This window comes from Heteronotia binoei, chromosome 10 (assembly GCF_032191835.1).
Source record: "Heteronotia binoei isolate CCM8104 ecotype False Entrance Well chromosome 10, APGP_CSIRO_Hbin_v1, whole genome shotgun sequence".
NCBI lineage: Eukaryota > Metazoa > Chordata > Lepidosauria > Squamata > Gekkonidae > Heteronotia > Heteronotia binoei.
In genome coordinates this window covers 170988-198754 of record NC_083232.1, presented here as the reverse complement: position 1 = coordinate 198754, position 27767 = coordinate 170988, and the positions used below count along the sequence as shown (strand labels likewise).

At 53.9% G+C, this 27767-nt stretch overlaps 1 protein-coding gene across 1 annotated transcript in view; it reads right to left on the bottom strand.

Annotated features, from left to right (window-relative positions):
• The window catches only part of SMARCD3 (SWI/SNF related, matrix associated, actin dependent regulator of chromatin, subfamily d, member 3), a 41361-nt gene that overhangs the window by 6354 nt on the left and 7240 nt on the right, over positions 1–27767 (bottom strand). Inside the window, exons 2-9 of the mRNA XM_060248215.1 lie at positions 25762–25812; positions 18955–19077; positions 16326–16448; positions 15690–15785; positions 14163–14264; positions 10588–10749; positions 8551–8648; positions 6276–6411 (exon numbers count right to left, since the gene is read on the bottom strand). Coding sequence (XP_060104198.1) covers positions 6276–6411; positions 8551–8648; positions 10588–10749; positions 14163–14264; positions 15690–15785; positions 16326–16448; positions 18955–19077; positions 25762–25812 — 891 coding nt within the window. The remainder of the gene's footprint in view (positions 1–6275; positions 6412–8550; positions 8649–10587; positions 10750–14162; positions 14265–15689; positions 15786–16325; positions 16449–18954; positions 19078–25761; positions 25813–27767) is intronic.

Here is a 27767-nt window from a genome sequence, read left to right as displayed (position 1 = left end):
ATAAAGTTCCTCATCAAAGGCTCCTTAGTAAGCTCAAGAGTCATGGAATAAAAGGACAGGTCCTCTTGTGGATCAAAAAATGGCTAATTAATAGGAAGCAGAATGAGTATAAATGGGCAGTCTTCACAGTGGAGGACTGTAAGCAGTGGGGTGCTGCAGGGTACTGAGTCCCATGCTCTTTAACTTGTTCATTAATGATTTGGAGTTGGGAGTAAGCAGTGAAGTGGCTAAGTTTGCAGATGATACTAAATTGTTCAGGGTGATGAGAACCAGAGAGGATTGTGAGGCACTCCAAAGAGATCTGTTGAGGCTGGGTGAGTGGGCGTCAACGTGGCAGATGAGGTTCAATGTGGCCATGTGCAAAGTAATGCATATTGGGGCCAAGAACCCCAGCTACAAATACAAGTTGATTGGTTGTCAACTGGCAGAGACTGACCAAGAGAGAGATCTTGGGGTCATGGTAGATAATTCACTGAAAATGTCAGGGCAGTGTGCAATTGCAATAAAAAAGGCCAACGCCATGCTGGGAATTATTACGAAGGGAACTGAAAACAAATCAGCCAGTATCATGCAGTCTCATTTAGAATACTGTGTGCAATTCTGGTCACCGCTCCTCAAAAAGGAATATTATAGCATTGGAAAAAGTCCAGAAAAGGGCAACTAGAATGATTAAAGGTTTGGAACATTTTCACGTTTGGGGCTCTTTAGCTTGGAGAAACATCGACTGCGGGGTGACATGATAGAGGTTTACAAGATTATGCATGGGATGGAGAAAGTAGAGAAAGAAGTATTTTTCTCCCTTTCTCACAATATAAGAACTTGTGGGCATTCAATGAAATTGCTGAGCAGTCAGGTTTAAATGGATAAAAGAAAGTACTTCTTCACTCAAAGGGTGATTAACATGTGGAATTCATTGCCACAGGAGGTGGCGGTGGCTACAAGCATAGCCAGCTTCAAGAGGGGATTGGATAAAAATATGGAGCAGAGGTCCATCAGCAGCTTTAAGCCACAGTATATATACATATATATATGTTTGGTCACTGTGTGACACAGAGTGTTGGACTGGATGGGCCATTGGCCTGATCCAACATGGCTTCTCTTATGTTCTTATGTGACACAGAGTGTTGGACTAGATGGGCCATTGGCCTGATCCAACATGGCTTTTCTTATGTTCTTATGTGGCACAGAGTGTTGGACTGGATGGGCCATTGGCCTGATCCAACATGGCTTCTCTTATGTGACACAGAGTGTTGGACTGGATGGGCCATTGGCCTGATCCAACATGGCTTCTCTTATGTTTTTATGTGACACAGAGTGTTGGACTGGATGGGCCATTGGCCTGATCCAACAGGGCTTCTCTTATGTTCTTATGTGACACAGAGTGTTGGACTGGATGGGCCATTGGCCTGATCCAACATGGCTTCTCTTATGTTCTTATGTGACACAGAGTGTTGGACTGGATGGGCCATTGGCCTGATCCAACAGGGCTTCTCTTATGTGACACAGAGTGTTGGACTGGATGGGCCATTGGCCTGATCCAACAGGGCTTCTTTTATGTTCTTATGTGACACAGAGTGTTGAACTGGATGGGCCACTGGCCTGATCCAACATGGCTTGTCTTATGTTCTTATGAGACACAGAGTGTTGGACTGGATGGGCCATTGGCCTGATCCAACATGGCTTCTCTTATGTTCTTATGTGGCACAGAGTGTTGGACTGGATGGGCCACTGGCCTGATCCAACGTGGCTTCTCTCATGTTCTTATGTGACACAGAGTGTTGGACTGGATGGACCATTGGCCTGATCCAACAGGGCTTCTCTTATGTTCTTATGAGCCAGTCCCTTGTGTCCCCTTCCCATGGGAGTGAGATCCCAGCCCCTCTTACTGGCATCCAAAGTCATCACCACCCTGTTTGGTTCTCTGAGAGGGATCTCCTCCACAGAAGCCTGGATGGAAACAGCCACCACTGTCATTCCTAGATCAGGTCTTCTCTTGATGAACTTAGGCAGCTAGTTTGGTGTCATGGTTAAGGGTGCAGACTCTAATGGGACAGTGGGTTTGGTTCCCCACACCTCCACATGCACCTGCTGATGTGACCTTGAGTCATTCACAAGTTCTTACAAAGCTGTTTTCTCAAGAGCAGTTCTCAAAGAGCTCTTGCAGCCCCACCTACCTCACAAGCTAGAACCAGTTTGGTGTAGTGATTAAGTGCCCAGACGCTAATATGTGAGAACTGGGTTTGATTCCCCACTCCTCTTCTACATGCAGCCAGCTGGGTGATCTTGGGCAAGCCACAGTTCTCAGCAGAGCTGTTATCTCAAGAGTTCTCAGCCCCACCTACCTCACAGGGTGTCTGCTGTGTGGAGGGGAAGGGAAGGAGATTGTAAGCTGCTCTGAGCCTCCATAGGATAGTATAAAAACTAAGTCTTCTTCTCCTTTTCCAGTGTCTGTTGTGGGGTGAGGACAGGAAGGAGGTTAAGCTGCTCTGAGTCTCTGAATGAAGCGGGTGGAGGGGGGGTTGTAAATCCAACTCTGCTGCTGCAGCCACTGCCTATTGGTTATTATGTCCTGGAATGGAAGAAGCCTTTAGAGGAGGTGAGCATGAACCCTTCTCCGTGGAATGGCATCTGAGAAGGCACCCACATGTCCAAAAGGCTTGCCCGGACCAGGACCTCTACATGAGACTGCTGGGTGGTCTCCTGTACCAGCTTGGCCAGGATCTTCTCCCTTCTCTCCTGGGACAAGAAAACTGTATCTTGAGCTGTGTCTACAGTGACCTCCAGGTGGAGACCCCTCTGGGCAGGGGACAAACAACTCTTCCCCCTACAGGATGGTGCACTTCACACCCTCCATCCTCCGTTGATACGAAGGAGACCTGACTAGGATGCCACCCAGGTGTGGGCAGATCACGATGCCCCGAGGTTTCGCACGTGCCACCACTAAGACTGGCAACCTTGGCGTACCCTCTTGTGGCCAAGATTGAAAATGTTTCCCATGGTAGGGAAATGTGGGAACCGCCAATGAGATTTCCAAATCAGGATCTGAAAACAGGCCAGGAAAATCCTCCCTTTGAATTGGTGAAACTACAGACTTGAAAGTTTCCATCTGGAATTTTCTCTTTCTGATTCTGTGATTTAACCACTTCAAGTCTAGAATGGCTCCTTGGAAGTACAAAGAAAACTGAGTAGACCTCAGATGTTTTTTGATTCCCTCGGACCAGCTCTATTGCTCCAATGTCCAACAGATGCTGAATAGCTTGCAAAAAGAGGAGACGCTTCCTTGGACAACAAACTTGCATAAGCCTGGAATCATAGAGTGGGAAGGGACCGCCAGGGTCACCTAGTCCAAACCACTGCACAATGCAGGGAATTCACAAACCCCTCCCCCCTCACACATCCCCTGTTCCAAGGTACAACTATTTAAGACTGTCTCATGTTCCTGCCAGCCACCTGCAAAGGATTCCCAACGAACTGTGAAAGACTGAAGTCAGCCTCCGGCATTTGGTGGGTCTAACTCATGGTAGTTCTCCTGCGGAGGGAGGGGCTCCTTGTGAGGCCTCCCATCTCCTGGCCCACCAGCCTGCAGAAAGAGGAGTGGGGGAAACTAGCCTGCTAGAACTGCCATCGTTCCCTGGGAGATCTGGTGAGTCGAAAGCTAGAGGAGCATTTAGGTTCGCTCACCTTCTGACAGAAGGGCAATGCCCTCTCCTTATCCTTATCCTCTACCAGGCATCTGTCCGTTCTGTCCCCGAAGAGGCGAGTGCGTCTGCAGGGAAGACTGCCCACCTAGGCGTGAGAAGCACAAGAGAAAGGACCCACTTCCCAGCTGTGGAGCCAGCTATTGCATCCGGCAGTGATGTTGACTCTGGAACCCTGGTTGGTGACTGAATTGCGTCCAGTCATGCATCTGCAGGGAAGGCTGATCTACTTTAGCTCATCTTTAAGCTCCTTGGAGGTATCATTAGCTGCTGCTGAAAGGCCCAAGGCCCAAAAGGAGGCTGCCCTACAAAAAAGGGGAGCTTGCAGTTGAGGCCTTGAGGGCAGCTGAAGGGACTCCAAAATCCTCCTCTAACCAGGGCCCCTAAGAAGATCATCTGCCTCTGCAGGAAGGACGGAGTTCAAGCACAAGCTAGCAACTGAAGCATTCACCACTGGAGGTTTGAAACACACCTCGGGCACGAAAGAGATGATCGGTCTTGGTGCAGAAGGAAGAGGGGGAAATCCCCACTGTGGAAAGGCTCTAGCGGAACTGGTTGGGCTGGTCAGATCAGGCTTCACTATCTCCCTTTTGCTGTAAGGAATTTCCAAAATGCACAGAACCTTAGGAAGAAGCTTCTGGGAAAAGATGAACCTGCAGCACAATAGTTACTAATGCATCTTCCTTCTCTGATCATTCACCCTCTTCTTTCAGAGAGGAAGAGTAGAGAGGCTGGCTCCTCAGAATAATGGTCCATCAAGAGACCCCCAGAGCTCTGGTGGATGGGCACTGAGCTCTGCGAGGGGACCCAGAGAGGCCTCTTAGGCAAATGATTGGCTGCTAGAGCTGCCCTCCGCTCCCTTGACACAGGCTAGAAGTCTGGCCTGGGCATTGTCCCCTGACAGATCCAGAGAAGGGATTTCTGCCTGTTCTGGTTCAAGACAGGAGGGGAGGGAAAGAAGGACACTGCAGGCAGAAAGACCCACTTGGGCTGCCCTTGGAGAAATCACCCACCTTTTCTTTCCTGAAGGAGGAGAAAGGGATATGAACATAAGAGATGCCATGTTGGATCAGGCCAATACAGTCCAACACTCTGTGTCACACAGTGGCCAAAAAACCCAGATGCCATCAGGAGGTCCACCAGTGGGGCCAGGACACTAGAAGTCCTTCCACTGTGACCCCCCTCCCAAGCACCAAGAATACAGAGCATCACTGCCCCAGGCAGAGAGTTCCAACAATACCCTGTGACTAAGAGCCACTGATGGACCTCTGCTCCAGATCCAATCCCCTCTTGAAGCTGTCTATGCTTGCAGCTGCCACCACCTCCTGTGGCAGTGAATTCCACATGTTAATCACCCTTTGGGTGAAGAAGACTTCCTTTTATCTGTTCTAACCTGACTGCTCAGCAATTTCATGGAGTGACCACGAGTTCTAGTATTGTGAGAAAGGGAGAAAAATCCATCTTTCTCTGCCTTCTCTATCCCATGCATAATCTTGTAAACCTGCATCAGTCATTGTCTCTCAAAGCTAAATGAGACTCTTCTGTTCTTTGGGGGAGGGAAAGAAACCTCACCTTACTGGGGGGATTCAGGAAGGCAGTGCTGGTGACCAGCTGCCGTGTAGCGTGCCTGGGAAGCCTGTTCAGGCTCCGGGAGGAGGGGCCACTGAGGGAGAGGTGGAATTCCCACTGTAGCAGCCACCAATGCTCCACAGGTTGAAGAAGTGACTGGGCAGCTCCTAGCCCAAAGGCTGCCTCTCTTCCGAGGACTGGAGGGGGGTTCACCTGGCGATACCCCATGAAGGACCCCCTTCAAGAAAGTCATCCCCCCCGTGGCCTTCCCTACTTATGAGTAGGAGCAGAAGATGGGGGGTGCTTCCCCACCACCCCATGATTGGGGGAAGGAGGGGAAAGACTGACTACCAATCAAAAAGAGAAAGAAGACCAGGAATCGCAGTGCTCTGCAGCCAGCAATGCTTGACAGATAGGGCCGAGACGGGGAGAGCCTGGAAGAGAAGTCCCCCTCCCCTCAGGAATCGTGATCCCAACTGCCCCTGGGGAGGAGCTTCTTCCCACACCACTCAGACTGCCCCACCTTGGACCCCTGGAGAATCAGGGTTATGCCAAAATGCCCCCCAGCTGTGCCTTCAGCAGTGGGGGGGGCTGTCCTACAAAAAAGGGCAGAGCGTTTGTACCTGGAACTGGCCACAGCAGCCCTTCCCCCACCCCCATAAGATGCCCTCACTCAGATGTGGCTTCCGATATTCCTGCGCCACAAAATCTCACTTCTTAGGCTTCTTGAGGAAGCAGAGGGAGGATCCCGTCCACCTCCACCTCAGCCCAGCAGGGTGGGGAGCCGCCCTTCCACTCCTCCTAAAGGGACTGGATTGTAAAGCATCCTGAACCAGATGATAGAGAACCGTCCTCTGAGCGGTTGTTTGAAACACTCCGCTTGCCAGTTCCCTGCAGCTGGAAATGCAGCCAAGCGGTCTGATCCAGCATCGGTGGCCACCTCCCTCACAGACACTGCAGCGTTCCCAGCTCAACCCCCAGAAGTCCCAGCTGGTCTCCCCAGAATACCTTGTTGTCTAGTGCTGTGATCTCCTGCTGATTTGCTGTGGAGAGAAGGAAACTGCTCATTTGCCCTTTCAAGGGATCCTCCACTTCCACATCGATGTCATAGCAAGCCGTCTTCTTCTGGTCATTGGGGTCCACACTGGGTGAGGAGAGAGCAAAGCAAAAAGCTTGCAAAGCCACAAGCCACACCAGACACTCAGATCCAAGAAGGGTAATCTCAGACCTCACAGGCACACCAGAAAACCACCTTCAGCGGCGGCTCACTTCTTCTGAGAGCTGAGAAGCTGATGTTGTATCTCAAAGTCACAAAGAAGTCACTGTCTGCAGATGCTCCATCATACTTTGAAACTGAACCTGCTGATTACCATTTCTGTCTCACTCATCTCCTGGCCCATGGGACTGAACTGGCTAATGAAGCTAGCAATAGGCATTTCCCCCAGAAGGGAAGGATTCAATCAAACTCCTGAGTTCCTAACATAGCCTTTGACTGACACAGCCACACCATCCAAGTAGGGCAGCAGTGTGGGAGAGGCCATGTCTGGTGGAGGAAGAGGAAAAGAAAGAGGAAGGAGACAAAGAAGAAGAACAACAACAACATCACCACCCTGATGGGGCAGCAAGAAGAGAACTGATCGTGAGGACAGCACCTTCTCTCTCCTGTTCGGGGTCTTTCCTTGCCTGTCTCCAGATTGCCGTTCTCAGGGCAATTTCCTCTTTCTTCTCAGAAGTGCTTCATCCAGTTGTCTTGCCCTCTTTCTCAGCTAGAGATGTAGAGATGCACCTGTACCTGTCTCTCCTCTTTTCTATCAAGTATGTCAGCTCCTAAATAAACCTCTATCTACTCTTTAATCAAGCTGTGTTATTTATTCTGCCAACGAGCACAACTCCCTTCAGAATCTCAGCCTCCCCAACCCACATCGCCTCCACACCAAAACCAAGATCCTTCGGGAAATTGCTCCTCAGACATCCCACTGTGGGGGTGATTGGCACTTCCTTCCCTCAGCATGTCAGACTTTGATGGGCAAATGGCCCACTTCAGGATCCTTCATGCGTTCATAGCTCTGGTACTGAAAGCGACTAATAAATCCAGGGAGGTGAAGAAAAGCAATGTTGCCTTTAAAGATGGAGACTTCCCGCCAGAGCAATCAAAGCCACATGCGTGACAGGAAGATGAGTCTTCCCAAGAACCCTGCACTGCTGCCAGAATTTCCCCACAAAAGGCAGCTTAGAAACCGGCCCAAGTTTGGCCAGAATCCCTTGGTCTGTCACTGCCTTTTTTTGGAGGTCTGGGGAGATCTCCTTCTATCAAAGAAACATTGATCACGTAACCTGGCACTAAACTCCCCCCTTTTTGATCAGCCAGGACGGACTGGGATCTAACCACATGGACAGTTTCCGGGGGGAGCCATGATAGTCTGCAGCAGCAGAACAACGTCTGAGAGCAGGAGACCCCCCCTCCCTTCAAGAAGAACCAAGTTTTCCAGCAAAGAAGCTCTTGTGAGTCAAAGATCACTTGGCCACTTCCAATTTCTTTTAACCTACCTGTAGTGGTTTTTACAACATCCAGAATCTTGTCTGTATATGGGGAAACCACATGGAAAGGATTTTTTTAAAAGAAAGGGCAAGATAGTGTTCCAGAACCTCCGCTACCCAATCTACTTGTGAACTGGACCCCCAAATCAAAACTTGCCTGAGAGATTTGAGCAGCAAAGAAACATGCAGGCGAGTCCCAGGTCAAAGCCAGCTGACTAGCTGTTTAGGCCTCCCCCTCCTCCCTTGGAGCTGCAAGAGACCTGTAAGACTCCCCCCCTCCCTCCAACATTTTGCCAGCCACGATTCAACTGCTGTGATGGTAGCCCAGAAGCCACACACACACCCTCGAAGGCCTTCAAAGGAGCTCTGCAGAGTCAGGATCTTCCTGAGAGGAGCATGCTGAAACCCCGCCCCTCTCCCTCTGTGAGCTGAACTGAGGGGCCAGATGGGGAAGACAGCTGGACCAGTCAGACCAGGCAAGACCAGGTGGTCGTGGCTCTTTCTCGGCCCTTTGGGCTGCTCCACCTTTCTTCATGCTGAGCTGAGGCGGGCCTGCTGCCTGCACCTCCCTGGCACTCCCTGGCATGCCCACTCCTCAGTCCTCCCCATCTGTCTGGGGAAAGGGAGGAAGGGCTCCTCTGCCCAGGCTGCCAGAGGACGTTGCTCCCAGCAGCAGCCTGCAGAGCATAGAGAAGAGCTCGTCTGCGCAGAGACGGGAGTGGTGGAGCGGAGAGGGCAGGCCTACCTGATGATGTGGTTGATGACTATGGGGTCTGGTGGCAGCAGCAGGTTGGTGAGTCTTTGGGGGATTTCAGAAAACTTGAGCCGAGGGCAGTCAAAGATCTGGAAGGGGGAAGAGAGGTTGGGATTAGAGGAGAGCTGGCAGGCAGTCGGCAGAAGGCCCCTTCATGTGATCCTCTGGAGGCAAAGGACAGAGCAATCAGCAAGGAAGGGGCTCTGGGCCAGGATCCCTTTTGTCCAGAACTGATGGCAAACTGATTTCCTAGAAAACTGTGATAATGATGATGATGAAGAAGAAGATGACGACATTGGATTTATATTCTGCCCTCCACTCACTCTCAGAGCGGCTCATAATCTCCTTTATCTTCCTCCCCCACAACAAACACCCTGTGAAGTGGGTGGGGCTGAGAGGGCTCTCACAGCAGCTGCCCTTTCAAGGACAACTCCTGCAAGAGCTCTGGCTGACCAAGGCCATTCCAGGAGCTGCAAGTGGAGGAGTGGTGAATCAAACCCAGTTCTCTCAGAGTCCGTGCACTTAACTACTACACCAAACTGGCTCTCTATTAGAGCCATGGCTGACCCAAGGCCATTCCAGCAGGTGCAAGTGGAGGAGTAGGGAATCAAACCCGGTTCTCCCAGATAAGAGTCCGTGCACTTAACCACTACACCAAACTGGCTCGCTATTAGAGCTATGGCTGATCCAAGGCCATTCCAGCAGGTGCAAATGGAGGAGTGCGGAATCAAACCCGGTTCTCCCAGATAAGAGTCCACACACTTAACCACTACAGCAAACTGGCTCTCTATTAGAGCTATGGCTGACACAAGGCCATGCTAGCAGGTGCAAGTGGAGGAGTGGGGAATCAAACCCGGTTCTCCCACATAAGAGTCCGCGCACTTAACCACTACACCAAACTGGCTCTCTATTAGAGCTATGGCTGACCCAAGGCCATTCCAGCAGGTGCAAGGGGAGGAGTGGGGTATCAAACCTGGTTCTCCCAGATAAGAGTCCGCACACTTAACCACTACACCAAACTGGCTCTCTATTAGAGCTATGGCTGACCCAAGGCCATTCCAGCAGCCGCAAGTGGAGGAGTGGGGGATCAAACCGAGTTCTCCTGGATAAGAGTCCTGCACTTAACCACTACACCCAACTGGTGATGGGTGGCGACAGGAAGGAAGGGAGGGAGGGAAGGAGGAAGGCAGGCTGGCTGCACTTTGGCAGGCCTGGGGAAGGGAGAGGGGGTGGCCTTGTGGCTGGACAATCCAAAGCCTGATAAATTATGATGAAAGTTCAAATGCAAACATGGTGTTGCTCCTCTTCTTCCCCCACAGGGGACAGAGGCCCTCTCTGGGCAGCATCAGGCCAACATGCCAACTAGGAAGCCTCACTGGACTGCCCACGCCTGGCACTCAGGAGGTCTGGATGTCTGCAGTGAACACAGGCCCTCAAGCTGCCCCCCCCAACACACTCAGTGACCATTTGGTTTCTCAACAGGGCAGCAAGGGGGGGGGGTTGTCCCATAAGGCCAGCTTGCAAGCTGTGTTCCAAAACAAGAGGGCTCCACCAGGCCACAACAAAAGTGGATCCCCAAAATATCCCAGGGTCCTGCATAAACCCCCTTTGCACTCTGTGGCTGCTTCCACCCAGGGTCTCTCTTCGTTTGCTCCCTGCCTCTCAGACATGTATGTGTGAGCAAGCCAGCACCCCTTTTGGTGGAAGATCCTGCAATCCGTTCTGGTCACTTCTGTGCCTCCTTTGTATCCCTCAGGACTAGAGGAAGGAAGCAGCTGGAATCCGAAAGGAGGGACCCAGGAGGAGGACTGCGAGGCCACCCGTGCTGGATCGGGCTGAAGGGCAACAGGAGTCAGAAGGGATTTGGGGATACGGCCCCTCCCATACAGGCAGACTCTCCCGTGAAGGAAGGGCATGGATTCCTGCTAGGTCTGCAGTCGTCCTTCTCCCCCCCACCACTGCATCACTCTCAAGAACAGGGCTGCTGGAGTCAGATGGGCCAGGGGCACTGGGGGGGGGGCGGTTCACCTGCTGGAAATACTTGTCACAGTTGATGTACTCCTTGTCGTGGGAGTCTTGCAGCTTGTTGGTCTTGATGTACTGCCACAGCGCCTGGATAATGGCAGAGCGCGTCTGGGTGTGGATCCCCAGAAGGCGAGCCAAGCGGGGGTCAAGTTTGAACTGTGGGGGCTGCAGGAGAACAAGGGAGAGACCCAACACTGTCAGGACCGGCACTTACGTGGGCTGTTTCACAGTCTCTTCGCAGGATCTGGCCAGCGCCCCCCTCCAACCTGCTGTGCCTCCTTCAAGGATTGTATGATACCCAGTTTGACCGCCCTCCCACCTCCCCTCTTTTGTTTTCCATACCATACCAAACTTTTAATGGCATAACAGCTGCGAATAAAAATACACAGAATGTAAAATTTAAACATTGGAGATAAAATCAAAACGAAACCGAGATTACAGATGCATTCGTACATGGTCAGATCTAAATTTAAGGATGTCAGCCAAAAATTTTGCTACAGCCTCGCTAACCTCCCACTCAGTATCATTCAATAAATAATAACAGTGTGGCAGAATAGACAAATCTGGGGAGAAAGAGCTTGCAAAATAAATCTTTACAGAGGTTATGATAAATGGAACAATCAAGCAATATATGCTGAATTGAGTCGGGAATATTCGCTCCACAGGAACAGAGCCTGTTGCCTAAAGGGACTCAATGATATCTCCCTTATAGAACTTTGGAGATCTCTTTTGTTTTCAAGCTGGAGCCCCACGGGGGTGGAGGGAGTGAACGTGCTTTATGATGACATCACAAGCCCCCAGCCAATCAGTGTTCTGCTGACAGGATCCAAGACACTTAGCCCCCTGGATCCTGGCCCTCCAAGGACACTGGGAAAGGATGAGCACCCTCCCCGCCCCCGGCATGAAAGAGCCACTACTGAAGTCAGCGTTTGCCTGCACCATCCAGGTCAGGCCAAGAGGCAGCAAACATTTGCCCTGCCTGCCTCTGCGTAGCAACACTGGCCTCCCATCCAAGTCCTCCTGAGCAGGACTGACCACGCTTAGCAGAGCCAGACAGGGAAATGCAGGCTGCCACAGCAGGAGGGTTAGAGTCAACCTTCACCGCCCTGCCTGCCCGCCCCCCGCTGTGCTTTGTGATTCTGCTGCCTTCCCTCAGCAAAGGGCACCACCTGCTCCGCCACAAGAAGCCCCCTTGGTCTGGGCTCCAGGAAGAGTCCTGAGGCTTCTGCTCCAGCCAGCAGCAGGAAGTGCTTGTGAGTTTCCTGCGTTGTGCAGGGGGGTGGACCAGATGACCCTAGAGGTCCCTTCCAACTCTAGGATTCTAGGAGGAGAGAGGGGCTGTTTTCACCAAGTGGGTAATTTATTTCTGCTGCTATTGTACTGGGCAGTTTTCATATATTTTTAATATGACATTTGCACTCAATTAGCCAATGTTTTATATAAAAACATTTTACATAGTCTTGAAATAAATGACCAACTTGAAATCTGCCCCGGCTTTCTCAGGCCCCCATTCCCTCCAGAGAATCCAGTGCTGCTTCCAATCCCCCCACGGCCACAGAGGATGGTCACACACAAGCTGTGATCCCAGAAAGCTACTGCCGTGCCTCTTCAACAGGACATGGGGGCTGGAGGTGCCAGCCGCACTCCTCCCTGCAGCCCTCCAGCTTCATGCAGGCCCAGAAAGAGCCAGCAGTGTCTCTGCACGTGAGCGAGGTCCTTCTGTTGCATGGCCTGCAGCTTCACCAATGCCAGCAGCAGCAGGGCACAGGCCAGCTGCTGGGCAGAGGCTGAAAGCCAAATGGCCAGCCCTGTGCTGAAGCCTCCTTTGGACCACTGTGTGCAGCTCCAGTCAGTGCAGGACAAGGGACAAAAAGAACAGCAATGAGGGACGGAGCTCCTTTCCTGTTCTGTCTCAAAACGAAGACTGCAAAGGCGGGGGGGGGAAGACATAATTGAAGTTTACGTTGGGGTGGGACAAATGCACAGAGGGATCCACTTACTCACAGCCAACACAGGAGGCAGCAAGCCTTGAGCCCCAGTGCTGTGAAGGCCTCTACCCCCACCCCCGGCCGACTGGTCAGCTGTTGTGTGGGGGAGGGTGCTGAGTCACACGGACCCTGCTCAGTTGACAGCCTAGAAGTAATCCCACTGGGGAGGGGTCAAATGCCCACCCACCATCCCTGCCTGAAGAGCAGAGAAAACCCATGGACTAGAGGAAGCCCACGGGACAGGCGCTGTAGAGAGAGGCTGGTTGGCCATGGGCGCTGCTATTGGGGGAGATGGAATTCCATTGGGGTGGGGCGGGGCCTGTATGTGCCAGGGAGGGGTGGGTCCATAAGGTGGGCGGGGACCTAAAGGGCTCTGGGTTGGTCAAGAGGAGGAAGTACAGGGCAAATGGCTCCGAAGGGTGTAGGGAAGCCCCTCCCTGGAAATGACACCGGGTGAGTGCTGCACCATTAGCCAGACACTGAATGAAAGTGGTCTACTGCCCACTATGTCTCTCACAGCTAGCTAAGCCCCTCCCTTGTCTGATCCCGCAAGGCTCTGCTGAGATTTCACCCATTGCCCTCTGCTTCCCCTTTGCCCACTGGGGGGCTGCCGGGACGGATCCATTCCATCCGGTTCACTGACCAAAGCGCTTCCTGCCCTCTACACTGGGCAGCAGTGCATTAACTGGGCTTTGCTGCCAAGCCAAAACTTTTCTTAAAATTAGGATTGTAATTGTACAATTGTGGGATTGAAGCTTTGAAAAACAAAACTAGGAGCAAATACTTTGCCCCCCCCCCATACACCCAAGGGGTGAGAACTGATTGGCTGTGGGACAGAACAGGCTTAAAGGAGAGCTAGTTTGGTGTAGTGGTTAAGTGTGCTGACTCTTATCTGGGAGAACAGGGTTTGATTCCCCACTCCTCCACTTGCAGCTGCTGAAATGGCCTTGGGTCAGCCATAGCTCTGGCAGAGGTTGTCCTTGAAAAGGCAGCTGCTGTGAGAGCCCTCTCCAGCCCCACCCACCTCACAGAGTGTCTGTTGTGGGGGAGGAAGGTAAAGGAGATTGTGAGCCGTTCTGAGACTCTTCGGAGTGGAGGGCGGGATATAAATCCAATATCTTAAAGGAATTATCGCCTTAGAAAGCATCGGCAGAACTTTGCTGGCCCCTTCTGGACTGTCATGGCGGCATTTCAAACAGGGGGAAATTACCATGCCCCAATGGGTGTAACAGCGGCTGTGCTGGATCAGACCCTCGCCCACTCGAGTAGTTCTAGTCCAACATCCTGTTTTGCACACTGGAACACGTAATGGCCGGTCAAATGCCCCCGGGAAGGCTGAGAAGCCAGGCAGTGTGGGCGAGGTAGACCCTGGCTCAAATCCCCTCGTTCCCTACTGAGGAGGAGGAGGAGGAGAAGACCAATCTGCAGAGGGGATGAAATGGCCACAGGGGGGCTGAACCACCCCCCTCCCCCCCACACACAGCTGTCCAGACTTTGGTGCACTCTTCCTCAGCAAAGCTGAGGGAACGCTGAGAAGTGCCTGAATGCCTCCTGAGGCTGTAGCGAAGGGGGGGGGGGGTGCAAGCAGACCTGGTAATCCAGCATCAGCAGGAGGGTGCAGCGCACGCTGACGTCCCCCGGCCTCTTCACCTGGAAGCCGTCTGTCTCCTGGGTGGTGGGAGTCCGGTGCCACTGGCAGAGAGAAGCAAAGGGAACAGCTGAGCTCTGGGGGCCAGCCCAAGCCAAGCCAAGGGGATTGGGGCAGCAGGTTGGGAGGGCCCCACGGCGTCTTTGGGGCTGTCAGCACGTTTCTGCAGAATGCTTATTCACCGCCTCTCCTCACAAACGGCAAAAGGTTAACACACAATACATACAGCAGCAAAACATTGTCCGTAAAACCACAGAGCAGCAGAGATCATCTTGATTGGATGCAACGGATGCCACTCGAGGATTGGGTCTTCTTCCCCGGCACCAAAAGGGCAGTGGGTGAACATCCCACAGCCAAGGTGCCCCCACAAAAGATGCCCCTCCCCCATCTCTGGCTGCTGCCCATTTTGCTTCAGACAACCGGTGTGGTGGTCAGAGCATTGGACTGGCATCTAGAAGACCCGGGTTCAAATCCTTACTCTTCCATGGGTCACCTTGACCCAGTTACACACTTCAGCCTAATAGGCCTCACAGGGGAAACTGGGCTTGCTGCCCTGAGCTACTCGGAAGGAGGACAGGATAAAAATATGTGGGGGGGGGCCTCACAGTGCAGCAGGCTCACGGTGGAGCCTCCATCCGGAAAAGACCATTTAGGGCTTGAAGGGCCAAACACAGCCCTGAACTGAGTGCAGGGAGAGAAGGGCAAAGTTCTTCAGGAGCACCCTCAGGCTCCCTCCGCAGCTCACGCCAGCACATTGTGTCCCCACGGATGTTTCCAGAACACCTTCCAAGTCAGCCTCACGTGAAGCCCTGAGAGTCAGTCGTCCGCCCAGCAACCTGGGCCAGGGAGCAGGAAGGGCAGGGCAGGCCTGTGGCTCAAGGCGGGCTGCGGCAGATGCCCCAGAAGAGCCCCCCCCCGAGGACCCCTTCCCCTCTCCACTCTTCAGTCCGCTTGACCCACCCGCAAACACTGCCTCTGCGCATCCACTGACCCAAACCACTCTGGTGACAGTGGCACTGGGTGACCTCCTCCAAAACCCCGAGACCTCCCCGCTCAGCGCCTCCTTGGAGACAGACAGGAACCCAGAGAGACACGGTCTGCAGCATCCCCTTTGGAGACTGACCTGGGCTGGGGAGTGGAGTGGGGACCCCAGAACTGGGGAGGGGGGGCATTCCGGACAGCCAGGCCAGAAAGATGGCAACCCCCCCCTGGAGGTAAGGCGGATCCCCCTCTTCTTTGCTGTCCTGAGAAGCTGAGGTGGCTCCAGCCCCCAGACCAGGCTACCCACACACCCTCAAGTGGGCGAGGCGGCACTGCAGAGCCCATCTGTGATGCTGAGGGAGGGGGGTGGGGTGGGGGGAGCCTCTTTTGCTGCACCAAGTGGTGGGGTGGAGAACAAGTCCAGAAAGAGCGGGGGGCACAGCAGCAGGCCCACGGGGGGAGCCGTGTGTGTGTGTGTGTGCACTGACCTCCACCAGATGATTGTCCGGTCCGTAGAGATCCTTGTCCAGCTCAATGACTAAACTCTTGAAGAAGGAGGAAAACTTCCGCTTCTGCTTGCTGAGCTGTGGGATCAAAAGGGAGAAGCCTCAGCAACTGGGGGGGGGGGGGGAGGGAGGCCATCCTCCTCAATGGTCTGGCAGGCAGAGACCCCCAGAGGGGGACAGGAGGGGGCCCAATTCTATGGGGGCCACTTCAGATAACAACCCCACCCCCCACCTGCACAGCTTCTGCTCCTTCCTCAGCCCAATCTGCTCATGAGCATCATTGCTATGCTCAGCCAAATCTGTCGGCAGGACCCCCAGAGCTCAAACTGCTCTTGGCCCCTCTGACATGCTCAGGCCCACGGAGCCAAGCTGCTTGCACTGCCTACTTTGGGATGAGGCCCTTGCCTCTTCCATCCCCCGCCCCCCGCCACTGGCTTCTGGCATCTGCACAGGTGTCTCCTGGCTGCTGGGCTGGGCCAGGCCAGGCTGGTTCCCTCCGGACATGCCAGGTCTGCTGTCCCGTTCAGAATGGACGGGGGGTGTCCTAACATCCAGAGAAGGCTGCCTCCCCCAGCCCCGCCCAGCCCACAGGGAAGCGAGAGACCCCCTTGGCCATACATCATCTAAGAGCTTGCCCTCCACCCGCAGCTCCCAGGAGGCGATGCTTCCATCAGAATCGTCTGCATCCGATTTGGCGGGGTTGAACGTGTTGGAGATGTAAAGCCGTAACTTGCGTTTTTGCTGTTGAGGGAAGAACAAAAATTAGCATGGGGCAGATTTGCCTAACAGATTTGCATAACTTAAATCCAAGCAAACACAAACCAGAAGAACTCTGGGTTGAAACCAGAGATTCTTTTAAGGAAGGATGCACAAAGACAATGCCTGCAGCAAAAAGAAATGAAAAGCCTCCATGGATATCTGATGAAACTCTTCAAATTGCTAAAGATGGGCAAGTTAGCAAAGGTAAAGGGTGACAGAAACAGTGACTTGCATGTTATTATAATAACCAGTCTAAAGGAACAGAAGAGAACAACTAAGAAAAGAAGAGCAAGATCCAAGGGGAATTTAAAGCATGGTTAGGCACGCTGGAAGATCCACTCTAAAATACAATAACTGAACAGGCAAAATAAAGATGGGAGCACCACAATGAAGAGCGATCCAAAGCGGAGGGACACTGGCTCCAGGGAACCAGGGCAATCTCAATAGGACGGCCTCTGCACAGCCCTCGAGGAGGAGAGGTGGGCAAGGCTGCTGCCTAACTGCGGTCTGGGAACTCAGCAGTCAGGACAAACTTTCAGCTACTTCAGCAGAGTCCAGCTGCCCCCCCCCCCAATTCTACAATTCTGAGGAGAAGCCCCAGGCCTGGGGAGAGAGGAGGACTGCATGTTTCCACCGATTCTCTGTTCCCAAGCTCAGCCTGAATGCCTGGACAGACCATGGAACAGACCAGAGACATAAACAAACAAGCAAATATCTTAGCCAGTTGGGTGTCATGGTTAAGTGTGTGGACTCTTAATTGGGAGAACCGGGATTGATCCCCCACTCCTCCACTTGCAGCTGCTGGAATGGCCTTGGGTCAGCCAGAGCTCTAATAGAGAGCCAGTTGGGTGTAGTGGTTAAATGCGTGGACTCTTATCTGGGAGAACCAGGTTGGATTCCCCACTCCTCCACTTGCAGCTGCTGGAATGGCCTTGGGTCAGCCAGAGCTCTAATAGAGAGCCAGTTTGGTGTAGTGGTTAAGTGTGCGGACTCTTATCTGCGAGAACTGGGTTTGATTCCTCACTCCTCCACTTGCAGCTGCTAGAATGGCCTTGGGTCAGCCAGAGCTTTATAGAGAGCCAGTTTGGTGTAGTGGTTAAGTGTGCGGACTCTTATCTGGGAGAACCGGGTTTGATTCCCCACTCCTCCACTTGCACCTGCTGGAATGGCCTTGGGTCAGCCATAGCTCTAATAGAGAGCCAGTCTGGTGTAGTGATGAAGTGCAGGACTCTTATCTGGGAGAACCGGGTTTGATCCCCCACTCCTCCACTTGCAGCTGCTGGAATGGCTTTGGGTCAGCCATAGCTCTAATAGAGAGCCAGTTGAGTGTAGTGGTTAAGTGTGCGGACTCTTATCTGGGAGAACCGGGTTTGATTCCCCACTCCTCCACTTGCAGCTGCTGGAATGGCCTTGGGTCAGCCATAGCTCTAATACAGAGCCAGTTGAGTGTAGTGGTTAAGTGTGCGGACTCTTATCTGGGAGAACCGGGTTTGATTCCCCATTTCTCCACTTGCACCTGCTGGAATGGCCTTGAGTCAGGCAAAGCTCTAATAGAGATCCAGTTGAGTGTAGTGGTTAAGTGGACTCTTATCTGGGAGAACCGGGTTTGATTCCCCACTCCTCCACTTGCACCTGCTAGAATGGCCTTGGGTCCGCCATAGCTCTGGCAGAGGTTGTCCTTGAAAGGGCAGCTGCTGTGAGAGCTCTCTCGGCCCCACCCACCTCACAGGGTGTCTGTTGTGGGGGGAGAAGGTATAGGAGATGTCACCGCTCTGAGACTCTGAGAGTATAGGGCAGGATATAAATCCAATATCTTCTTCTTAATTTCTTTATTTTAACCGTCCTTCTGTTTTGAACACTCTAAGTCTGACCCCAGGAAACCTGCCACACCTGTTCTGTCCTGCTCTCGGAAGTGGGGCAACAGGGAAGGGCAGCTGCAAACCGGCCACCCCCCTTCCCCCGCCCATGGAGAGAAGCTGCAGTAGCCCCTCCCTCCTCCGCCATGGGCTCACTCAGAGGAGCAGCAACTAGGTGAAGAAGCCTTGAAATGTCCAGAGGTCAGTTGGGGGGGGGGGCTGGAGAGCAGCTGTCAGGCAGACAAGCTGAGATGGGGCTGAGAGGGGCTGAGCTAACCCCATCGAGGGCCTGAGGAGGTAGCTGCAGGTGCAGCCACCGTCAGAAAAGACTTCCTGGGAGTTCCTGCGGGAAGGGGCCACACACAGCAGAGCACCAGGTAGGAAGGCATGCAAGAGCAGAGCGTCTCTCTCTCCCCAAACCCACATGCAGCCCAGCCAGCCAGCCGCGGCCCAGCAGGAGGGGGCAAGACTGAGAAGCTCTTGGAAATGCAGAATGACATCATGAACCCCTCCAGACGAGCCCTTCGAGGCCTGCCCGCCCCACCTGGCAAGGGATGCCCAGAGAGGCTGTGCCACAGCTGGGGAACAGACAAAGGGACCCTGGTGCCAACGCATGGTGGGGGAGGACCGACCTTCATGGGTCTCTTCAAGGCCTCCTGGATGTCCACTCGCTTCCGCATGATGGTCTGATCCAGCTTACGCTCAAAGGCCAAGAGATCCATGTATGCCTGGGACTCAGGGACCAGCTCCCGGATCTGGGGAGAAGCAAGAGATAGAGCAAAGGCACCCGGAGCGGCAGAGTCCCTCCTGGCTCAGCCCCTCCTAGTTTCCCAAAGGGATTTCACTGCAGAGCTGGGAAAGACCCTTCTACGTGCCTGCTGGGTCCACAGGGGCCCACCTGGCCTGGGGAGGTCTTGAGAGACCCATAAGCCATGCTGGAATGCTCCATGGGAACTCACCCCCGCTGCAAATGCAACCCCCCCCCCCTCAGGAAAGAATCCCCAGTAGCCTTGGTTTGTGCAGGACTAGAGAGCCCCAGGGGAATCCCAGTTTGCTTTGCTTGGGAAATTTCTGCACCTCGGAGGGGCCGAGAGCAGCTCCCTGGGAGCCATTTCAGGGCAAGTGTTCGTCCCCCCCCCCCCCCCCGCCGTCCCCAGCCGCCTATTCCTTGGGAACAAGTGCTGGGCTCTCCTCTAGTCTGAGCTCAACTGGCTCCCTGCCCTCTGGGACAGACGTCCCTCCTCTGCTGGGCAAAGAAAGGGAGGAAGGAGACCCCTCCCTCCCAAGGGCATCCCAAGCAGCGGTCAGGGGGACCAAAAGAGGCCCCTGAAGGGTCAGGCCAGGGAGCAGCCAGAGATGAGGCCCCCCTCCCCCCAACAAGGGGAGGTTTCTGCCTCATGGGGGGGTCAGGTGTGTCCCCTTGCAGGACCACAACAAAGCCCATGTCAAGCTCATTGGGCATCTTTGCCTCTTCCAGCATCAGGCAGAAATCCGTGCCTGGCAAAGCAGAGCTGCCCAGTCTGTCCCCTCCAGTGATAAGAAGAAAGACAGAAGCAACATAAATCCCAGGAGGGAGCCATGCAGATCTCCAGGGTTTTGAAAGCTCGTTCTTTGAAAAGAACCCGAAACTTGTAAGGAGAAGCAAACAGGCTTTGTAAACCCCTAACACCTCCCCCCCTCCCCCCCGCCACTCCCCGGCCCTGCCAGGATTCAAATGCAGGCCTGGCTCCTTTAGGGGCTCCCCTCTGCCCTTCACAGCCTGCCTGCAGCAGGCCCTGCCTCCTCTTCCTCTTGCTCTTCCTCCCGCCCCCCTGGGATCTATTCATGCAGACGGGGGGGCTGGGCTAGACTTTGGAGGGCGGCAGGATGCTCCTCCTGTTGTTCGCCTGAGAAGAACTGCCCCATCCAAGCAGAGGGCCGGTGGCTGCAATGGCCAGAGCGGGGCGGGGGGGGGTGCTGGGGCCCCAGGTCAACCAGATGAGGCTGCAGGCAGCAGAAGGTCTCCGGGGAGCCAGTTGGTGGGCTCCTGTGGGGCAGGGGGGGTCTCACTTAACTGGCCTCCCTCTGCCTTACTGAATCATAGAGATCGAAGGGACCTCCAGGGCAACGTTCCCTCTAAGTTTGGAGTCTTGTAAGCAACAATTCTACTTTGTGAGTTACTGGCATTAAAGTTGTGAGCTGTTGCATAAATAAGTTTGCTCTGGGACTATTTTTCCTGACCTAAGACAAAAATGTGTGAGCTGGAGGCCAAAAATCTGTGAGCTAGCTCACACTCACTCAGCTGAGAGGGCACACTGCTCCAGGGTCCTCTAGTCCAACCCCCGCACAATCCAGGAAACCCACAAGAACCTTCCCCCCACACCCCTCCCCCAGGGATCCCTGCCCCATGCCCAGAAGATGGCCGGAGGGAAAACTGCTTCCTGGCCCCAGAGTGGCGATCAGCCTTTCCCTGGGGCTGTCAGAAGAGGTCAGGAATTGGTGCGACCCTTCCTGCCCTCCTTCTCAGGATCTGACCAAGTTCACAGAATCAGCCTTGCTGTCAGACGGCCCTTGAGCCTCTGCTGCAAAACCTCCAAGGAAGGAGAGCCCACCCCATCCCCAGGAGGAAGCCTGTTCCACTGAGGAACCGCTCTCACAGTCAGGAAGTTCTTCCTAATGTTGACCTGGAAACTCTTTTGATTTAGTTTCAACCCACTGGTTCTGGTCCGACCTTCCAGGGCCACAGAAAACAATTCCGCACCATCCTCTAGATGACAGCCCTTCAAGTACTTGAAGATGGTGATCACATCACCTCTCAGCCACTGCCTCTCCAGGCTAAACATCCCCAGCTCCTTCAACCTTTCCTTGTAGAACTTGGTCTCCAGACCCCTCACCATCTTCATTGCCCCCGACTCTAGACACAGGAGGTGGTGGCGGCTACAAGCATAGCCAGCTTCAAGAGGGGGTTAGATAAAAATATGGAGCAGAGATCCATCAGTGGCTATTAGCCACAGTGTGACACAGAGTGTTGGACTGGATGGGCCATTGGCCTGATCCAACATGGCTTCTCTTATGTTCTTATGACACAGTCCAGAGGAAATGCTGGCATTTACTGTGTTATCCACAGAGACTGTTTAGCCAAAGGGACAGACCTGCCCAAAGCTCTCCCCCCCCACCCCTCTCCCAGGGAGCTCTATGGGAGGGAGACTCCAGTCTCAACCCACAGCCCTGTCTCAGCCCTCTAGCCAGTGCACCAGCTCCAGGGCCTCAGCCGCATCTCCTCCCCTCACCCACAGCTCCCCCCCCCCCGCTGGGAGCTCTATGGGAGGGAGACTCCAGTCTCAACCCACAGCCCTGTCCCAGCCCTCTAGCCACTGCCCCAGCTCCCCAGCTCCAGGGCCTCAGCCGCATCTCCTCCCCTCACCCACAGCCCCTCCCCCTGAGCTCTATGGGAGGGAGACTCCAGTCTCAACCCACAGCCCTGTCCCAGCCCTCTAGCCACTGCCCCAGCTCCCCAGCTCCAGGGCCTCAGCCGCATCTCCTCCCCTCACCCACAGCTCCCCCCCCCCGCTGGGAGCTCTATGGGAGGGAGACTCCAGTCTCAACCCACAGCCCTGTCCCAGCCCTCTAGCCACTGCCCCAGCAGACTGATGTACTTTGGTGGGATAAGATACCTCTCTGTTGTTATCATCTCCCCCTAAATCTGTGCACACACACCGAGTTCCTTCCGGGCACAACAAGGTCAAACTTGGATCCAGTAGATACACCTGCCCAGTCCTCTTGCTGCAAAGCCCTCTTGGTTCCTGGCCTCAAAGGGGACTCCCCTCTTTATTCTGCCTGCAAGGCGGATGGGTCCCAGTTCCTTAAGTCTGTTGGGGTTATTCTGGTGGAGCTCATTAGCATAACTCATTATCATATGCCGCCCCCCCCCCAGCCAAAAGCAACCTGATGCAAGAAAGGAGAGCCCCAGGAGAGCGAGGTCTGTTTAGGCTGACTAAAGATCCAGCCAGCCCAAGCAGGCCTCACTCACCTGGGGATCTCCTTGGCCACCACCACCCAGTCAAAAGGCCAGCAAGCCACCCGCCACCCAAACTCACATAAAAAGTGAAAGGGTGGCACGGGCTTCTCCAAGGGTTAATGAGGGCTGCTGGGGGCATGGCAAAGCCCCTGGTGGCTGGCTGGCTGCCCACTCTCCTAATCCAGGAATTGTTATGCAGCTGCACCTACTACTCAGTGGACAAGGTAGGTGGGGAGGAGGAGGGGGTATCAGAAAGGTTCAGGAGCTCCTGCTGAATTCTGAGGCCTGAATGTCACCCCCATCTTTAAAGAGGGTTCCAGAGGAGATCTGGGAAATTACAGGCCAGTCAGTCAGACTTCAATACCAGAAAGTTTGGTGGAAACTGTTATTAAAGACAGTTAAGGCACATTGAGGAACAAAAGTTATTGAGGAAAACTCAGCATGGGTTCTGTAAGGGCAGATCTTGTCTCACTAGCCTGTTATTTGAGGAGGTGAACAAGCATGTGGACAAAGGGGACCCAATGGATGCTGTTTACCTTGACTTCCAGAAAACTTTTGATAAAAGTTCCTCATCAAAGGCTCCTTAGTAAGCTAAAGAGTCATGGGGTAAAAGGACAAGCCCTCTTGTGGATCAAAAACTGGCTAATTAATAGGAAGCAGAGTGAGTATAAATGGGCAATTTTCGCAGTGGAGAATGGTAAGCAATGGGGTGCCGCAGGGTTCAGTACTGGGTCCCATGCTTTTTAACTTGTTCATTAATGATTTGGAGTTGGGAGTAAGCAGTGAAGTGGCTAAGTTTGCAGATGATACTAAATTGTTCAGGGTGATGAGAACCAGAGAGGATTGTGAGGCACTCCAAAGGGATCTGTTGAGGCTGGGTGAGTGGGCGTCAACATGGCAGATGAGGTTCAATGTGGCCAAGCACAAAAATCCTAACTATAAATACAGGTTGATTGGATCCAAACTGGCAGAGATTGACCAAGAGAGAGATCTTGGGGTCGTGGTAGTTAACTCACTGAAAATGTTGAGACAGTGTGCGATTGCAATTTAAAATGATTAAAGGGTTGGAACACTTTCCCTGTGAAGAAAGGTTGAAATGCTTGGGACTCTTTAGCTTGGAGAAACGTCGACTGCAGCGTGACATGATAGAGGTTTACAAGATAATGCATGGGATGGAGAAAGTAGAGAAAGAAGTACTTTTCTCCCTTTCTCACAATACAAGAACTCGTGGGCATTCGATGAAATTGCTGAGCAGACAGGTTAAAACGGATAAAAGGAAGTACTTCTTCACCCAAAGGGTGATTAACATGTGGAATTCACTGCCACAGGAGGTTGTGGCGGCCACAAGCATAGCCACCTTCAAGAGGGGTTTAGATAAAAATATGGAGCAGAGGTCCATCAGTGGCTATTAGCCACAGTGTGTGTGTGTGTGTGTGTGTGTATATATATAAATTTTTTGCCACTGTGTGACACAGAGCATTGGACTGGATGGGCCATTGGCCTGATCCAACGTGGCTTCTCTTATGTTCTTAAAAAAGCCAACGCCATGCTGGGAATTATTAGGAAGGGAACTGAAAACAAATCAGCCAGTATCATAATGCCCCTGTATAAATCTATGGTGCAGCCTCATTTGGAGCACTGTGTATAATTTTGGTCACTGCACCTCAAAAAACATGTTATAGCACTGGAAAAAGTCCAAAAAGGGCAACTAGAATGATTAAAGGGTTGGAACACTTTCCCTATGAAGCAAGATTAAAACGCTTGGGGCTCTTTAGCTTGGAGAAATGTTGACTGCGGGGTGACATGATAGAGGTTTACAAGCTTATGCATGGGATAGAGAAGGTAGAGAAAGAAGTAAAATACAAGAAATCATGGGCACTCAATGAAATTGCTGAGCAGCCGGGTTAAAACTTAGAATAGATAAAAAGAAGTCCTTGTTCACCCAAAGGGTGATTAACATGTGGAATTCACTGCCACAGGAGGTAGCGGCGGCTGCAAGCATAGACAGCTTCAAGAGGGGATTGGATAAACATGGAGCAGAGGTCCATTAGTGGCTATTAGTCACAGGGTATTGTTGGAACTCTCTGGAGCAGGGGTGCGCTGTATTCTTGGTGCTGGGGGGGCACAGTTGAAGGGCTTCTAGTGTCCTGGCCCCACTGGAGCCCATGGAGTTGCTATGCCCCCAGGCTTCTGCTTTCCCTGGTGCAAGCAATTGATTTGACACCAGTCTCCCTCCAGTTCCCCTCTGTGAACTTCAAGGAGCCCCACATCAAAAGGCGCTGGGGGAAACAGAAGGCAGGGGGTGGTGCAATGCCAGTGAGAAACGGGTCAGAGTGTTGGTCCGAATGAGCCATTGGCCTGATCCAACATCCCCTTTGCAACTACAAAACAATCCAGCCTGCAGCGGCCACCCCCCGCCCTCCCCCCAGGCAGTCTCATTTTTGGCAGACGCACACCTCAGTGGGGGCACTGGAACCCATCACGTTCCCGTTCCCAGCTCTTCTCCACCACCTTTGTGACATTTCCCATTTTATCCACACAACGTCCCTGACAGACTGGCTCCTCTCTCTTCCCTGGGCCCTTTGCTCTGCAGGCCCCAGCCGGCATCCTTCTCTTGCCCCTTTCTGTCCTGAACTCTCAACCCATCTGGATTCTCCAGGTATCTTATAGAGAGATGGGAACAGAGGAACCAGACGGCAGGTGAAGGGGCAGCCAGCCTCCTGGAGAGCCCCGAAGCAGCATCCCTCTGGCTGCCCCCCCTCGGCCCGTCCCGGGGAAGCCTGCTAGAAGGCAAGGCACAGAGCCTTCTTGCTTGGGGCATAGCCTCGGCAATGCTAGGAGCGTTGAGTGCACCGTTCTGCCCAGCTGGGGCAAGGAGCCTGTGTAAGGGCCCCCAAATGCTAGAAGTCATCGCCCAACGCAGAAGTGGGGTTGTGGCAAAGAAGGTGGTGGGTGGGGCAGGGAGGGGCAAGGAACAACCTTCAGACAGCACAGGCAACAGCTGATGTCAACTTCCACAAAGAACTGCCCGTCACACTACACACAGTGTGCTTGTGAGCCTGCCAGGAAGGATCAGGCGCAGCTGTCAGGAGGGGAGGGGAGGGGGCTGGTCTGAGGCCGCAGCCGGGAGCAGCAAAGGCCAGGCCAGGCTGAGCCCCACTCCGTCCCAGGGACGGCAGGGAGGCCACAGCTGCGGAAGGAGGGGAGGGGGAGCCAGAGGCCCCTTTGCCCAAATAAGCCACAGTTCAGTCCCTTTGGTGCCAGCAAGCAGGGACAGGAAAGGCCCACCCACGCCCTGTGCTCGACCAGTCACAAAGGAGGGTGGGGCACCACTCTGGCCCTGCCCCTGCCCTGCCCCACCCAGGCCCCACAGCCGTCCATAGCGGCATTCCACGATCAGGTGAGGGAAGCCAAATAACGACAGCAATGGAAAGTCACTCACCCTCTGCGGGAGGATTTTGTCAGCCATTTTCCTCCTCTTGGCACTGCATAGTTTTAAAAGAAAAAGCACAGGTTACCATGGTGACAGACGGAGGAGGAACAAGACCAGCTGCTCAACGATCCCGGCCTCCTTGCCCTGCCGGACCTCCTCACTTCCAGACACGGACCACCAGAGCCAGCTGCAGGGCCCCAAACCGGGGAGAACTGGCACACATCTGGGCGGAGCGCCCTTGCCTGAGGGAACATCACCCGGAGCACACAGATCCTGGCAGTTCTTCTGACCTGACCCAGAGCTGTGGGCATTTCCAGCCAGCCAGATGGAGGGTCAGAGCAGCTGGTGGAACAGGAGGGGGGAAGTGTCTCCCAGGCAGAAGGCAGCTTTTGCTTCTCCTTGAGAAACCACAACAGAAGGGGACAGGAGGGAAGCCCTGCCTCAGTCGGCCCTCTCTGCCCCAAACAGGCAGACTCACCAAAATGGCTGCCCTGCCTGGAGTCGCTCTGGTTGCTTTAGCAGCCCTTTCTCTATGGATCATAGTCCTCCCCATCCAAGGACATCTGGGGCAACACACACTGGGCAGTTTCCCATCACCAACCTAACAGGCTCCTTCCTCAGAAAGGACCATCTCAGCAAGTCTCAGCAAGCAGAGCCGGCAGAAGCAGCAGGCCATGTCCTTCCCTGGGCAAAAGCATCTTGTGGGGACAGAAACACTTTCACCTGTGGGTCACAGGCTGCGCTACAAGGCACCGCCTTCCCAGACAGGCCTGTCCCGGCCTGTCCACCCATATTTCCTTCCTTCCTCCCGCCCCTCCTCTTCCTCCCTTACTTCCATCCATCCATCCATCCATCCTTCCTCCTCTTCCTTCATCTCTTCTTCCCTCTCTTCCTTCCTTGCTCCCTCCCTCCCCTCCTCCCTCCATTCCTTCCCTCCCTCCCTTCCTTCCTTCCCTCCCTCTCTTCCTTCCTTCCTCGCTTCCCTCATTCCCTTCCCTCCTCTATATCTTCCCTCCTCCTCCCTCCCTCCCCTCCCACTCTCGCTTCCTTCCTCCTTCCTTCCTCCCTTCCCTCCCTCACCTCCTTCCTTCCTCCTTTCCTTCCTCCCTTTCCTCCCTTCCTCCCTTCCTCCCTCCCACCCATTCTCCCTTCCTCCCTCCCTCCCTCCATTCCTCTGTTCCCTCCCTTTCTTCCTTCCTCCTTTCCTTCCTTCCTCCCTTCCCTCCCTCTCTTCCTCTCTTCCTTCCCCCCTTCCTCCCCTCCCACTCTCCCTTCCTTCCTCCCTACCTTCCCTCCTCCCTTCCTTCCTCCCTCCCTTCCCTCCCTCTCTTCCTTCCTCCATTCCTTCCTTACTTCCTCTCTCTCTTCCTTCCTTCCTCCTTTCTTTCCTCCCTTCCCTCTTTCTCTTCCTTCCTCCTTCCCTCCCTCCCTTCCCTCCTTCCCTTCCTTCCCTCTCTTCCTTCCTTCCTTTCCTTCCTCCCTTCCCTCCTCTCTTCCTTCCCTCCTTCCTCCCTCCCCTCCCACTCTCCCTTCCTTCCTCCTTTCCTTCCTCCTTTCCCTTCCTCTCTTCCTTCCTCCCTCCCTCTCTCCCCTCCCACTCTCCCTTCCTTCCTCCCTTCCCTCCCTCTCTTCCTTCCTTTCCTTCCTTCCTTCCCTCCTCTCTTCCTTCCTTCCCTCCTTTCCTCCTCCCACTCTCCCTTCCTTCCTCCCTACCCTCCCTTTCTTCCTTACTCCTCTCCTTCCTCCCTTCCTTCTTTCCACTGTTCCCTCTCTCTCTCTCTTCCTTCCATCCTCCCTCTCTCCCCTCCCACTCTCCCTTCCTCCTTTCCTTCCTCCCTCCCTCCCTTCCCTCCCTCTCTTCCTTCCTTCCTTCCCTCCTTCCCCCCTCCCCTCCCTCTCCTCCTTCCTTTCCTTCCTTCCCTCCCTCCCTCTCTTCCTTCCATTCTCCCTCCCCTCCCACTCTCCCTTCCTTCCTCCCTTCCATCCCTCCCTCTCTTCCTTCCATTCTCCCTCCC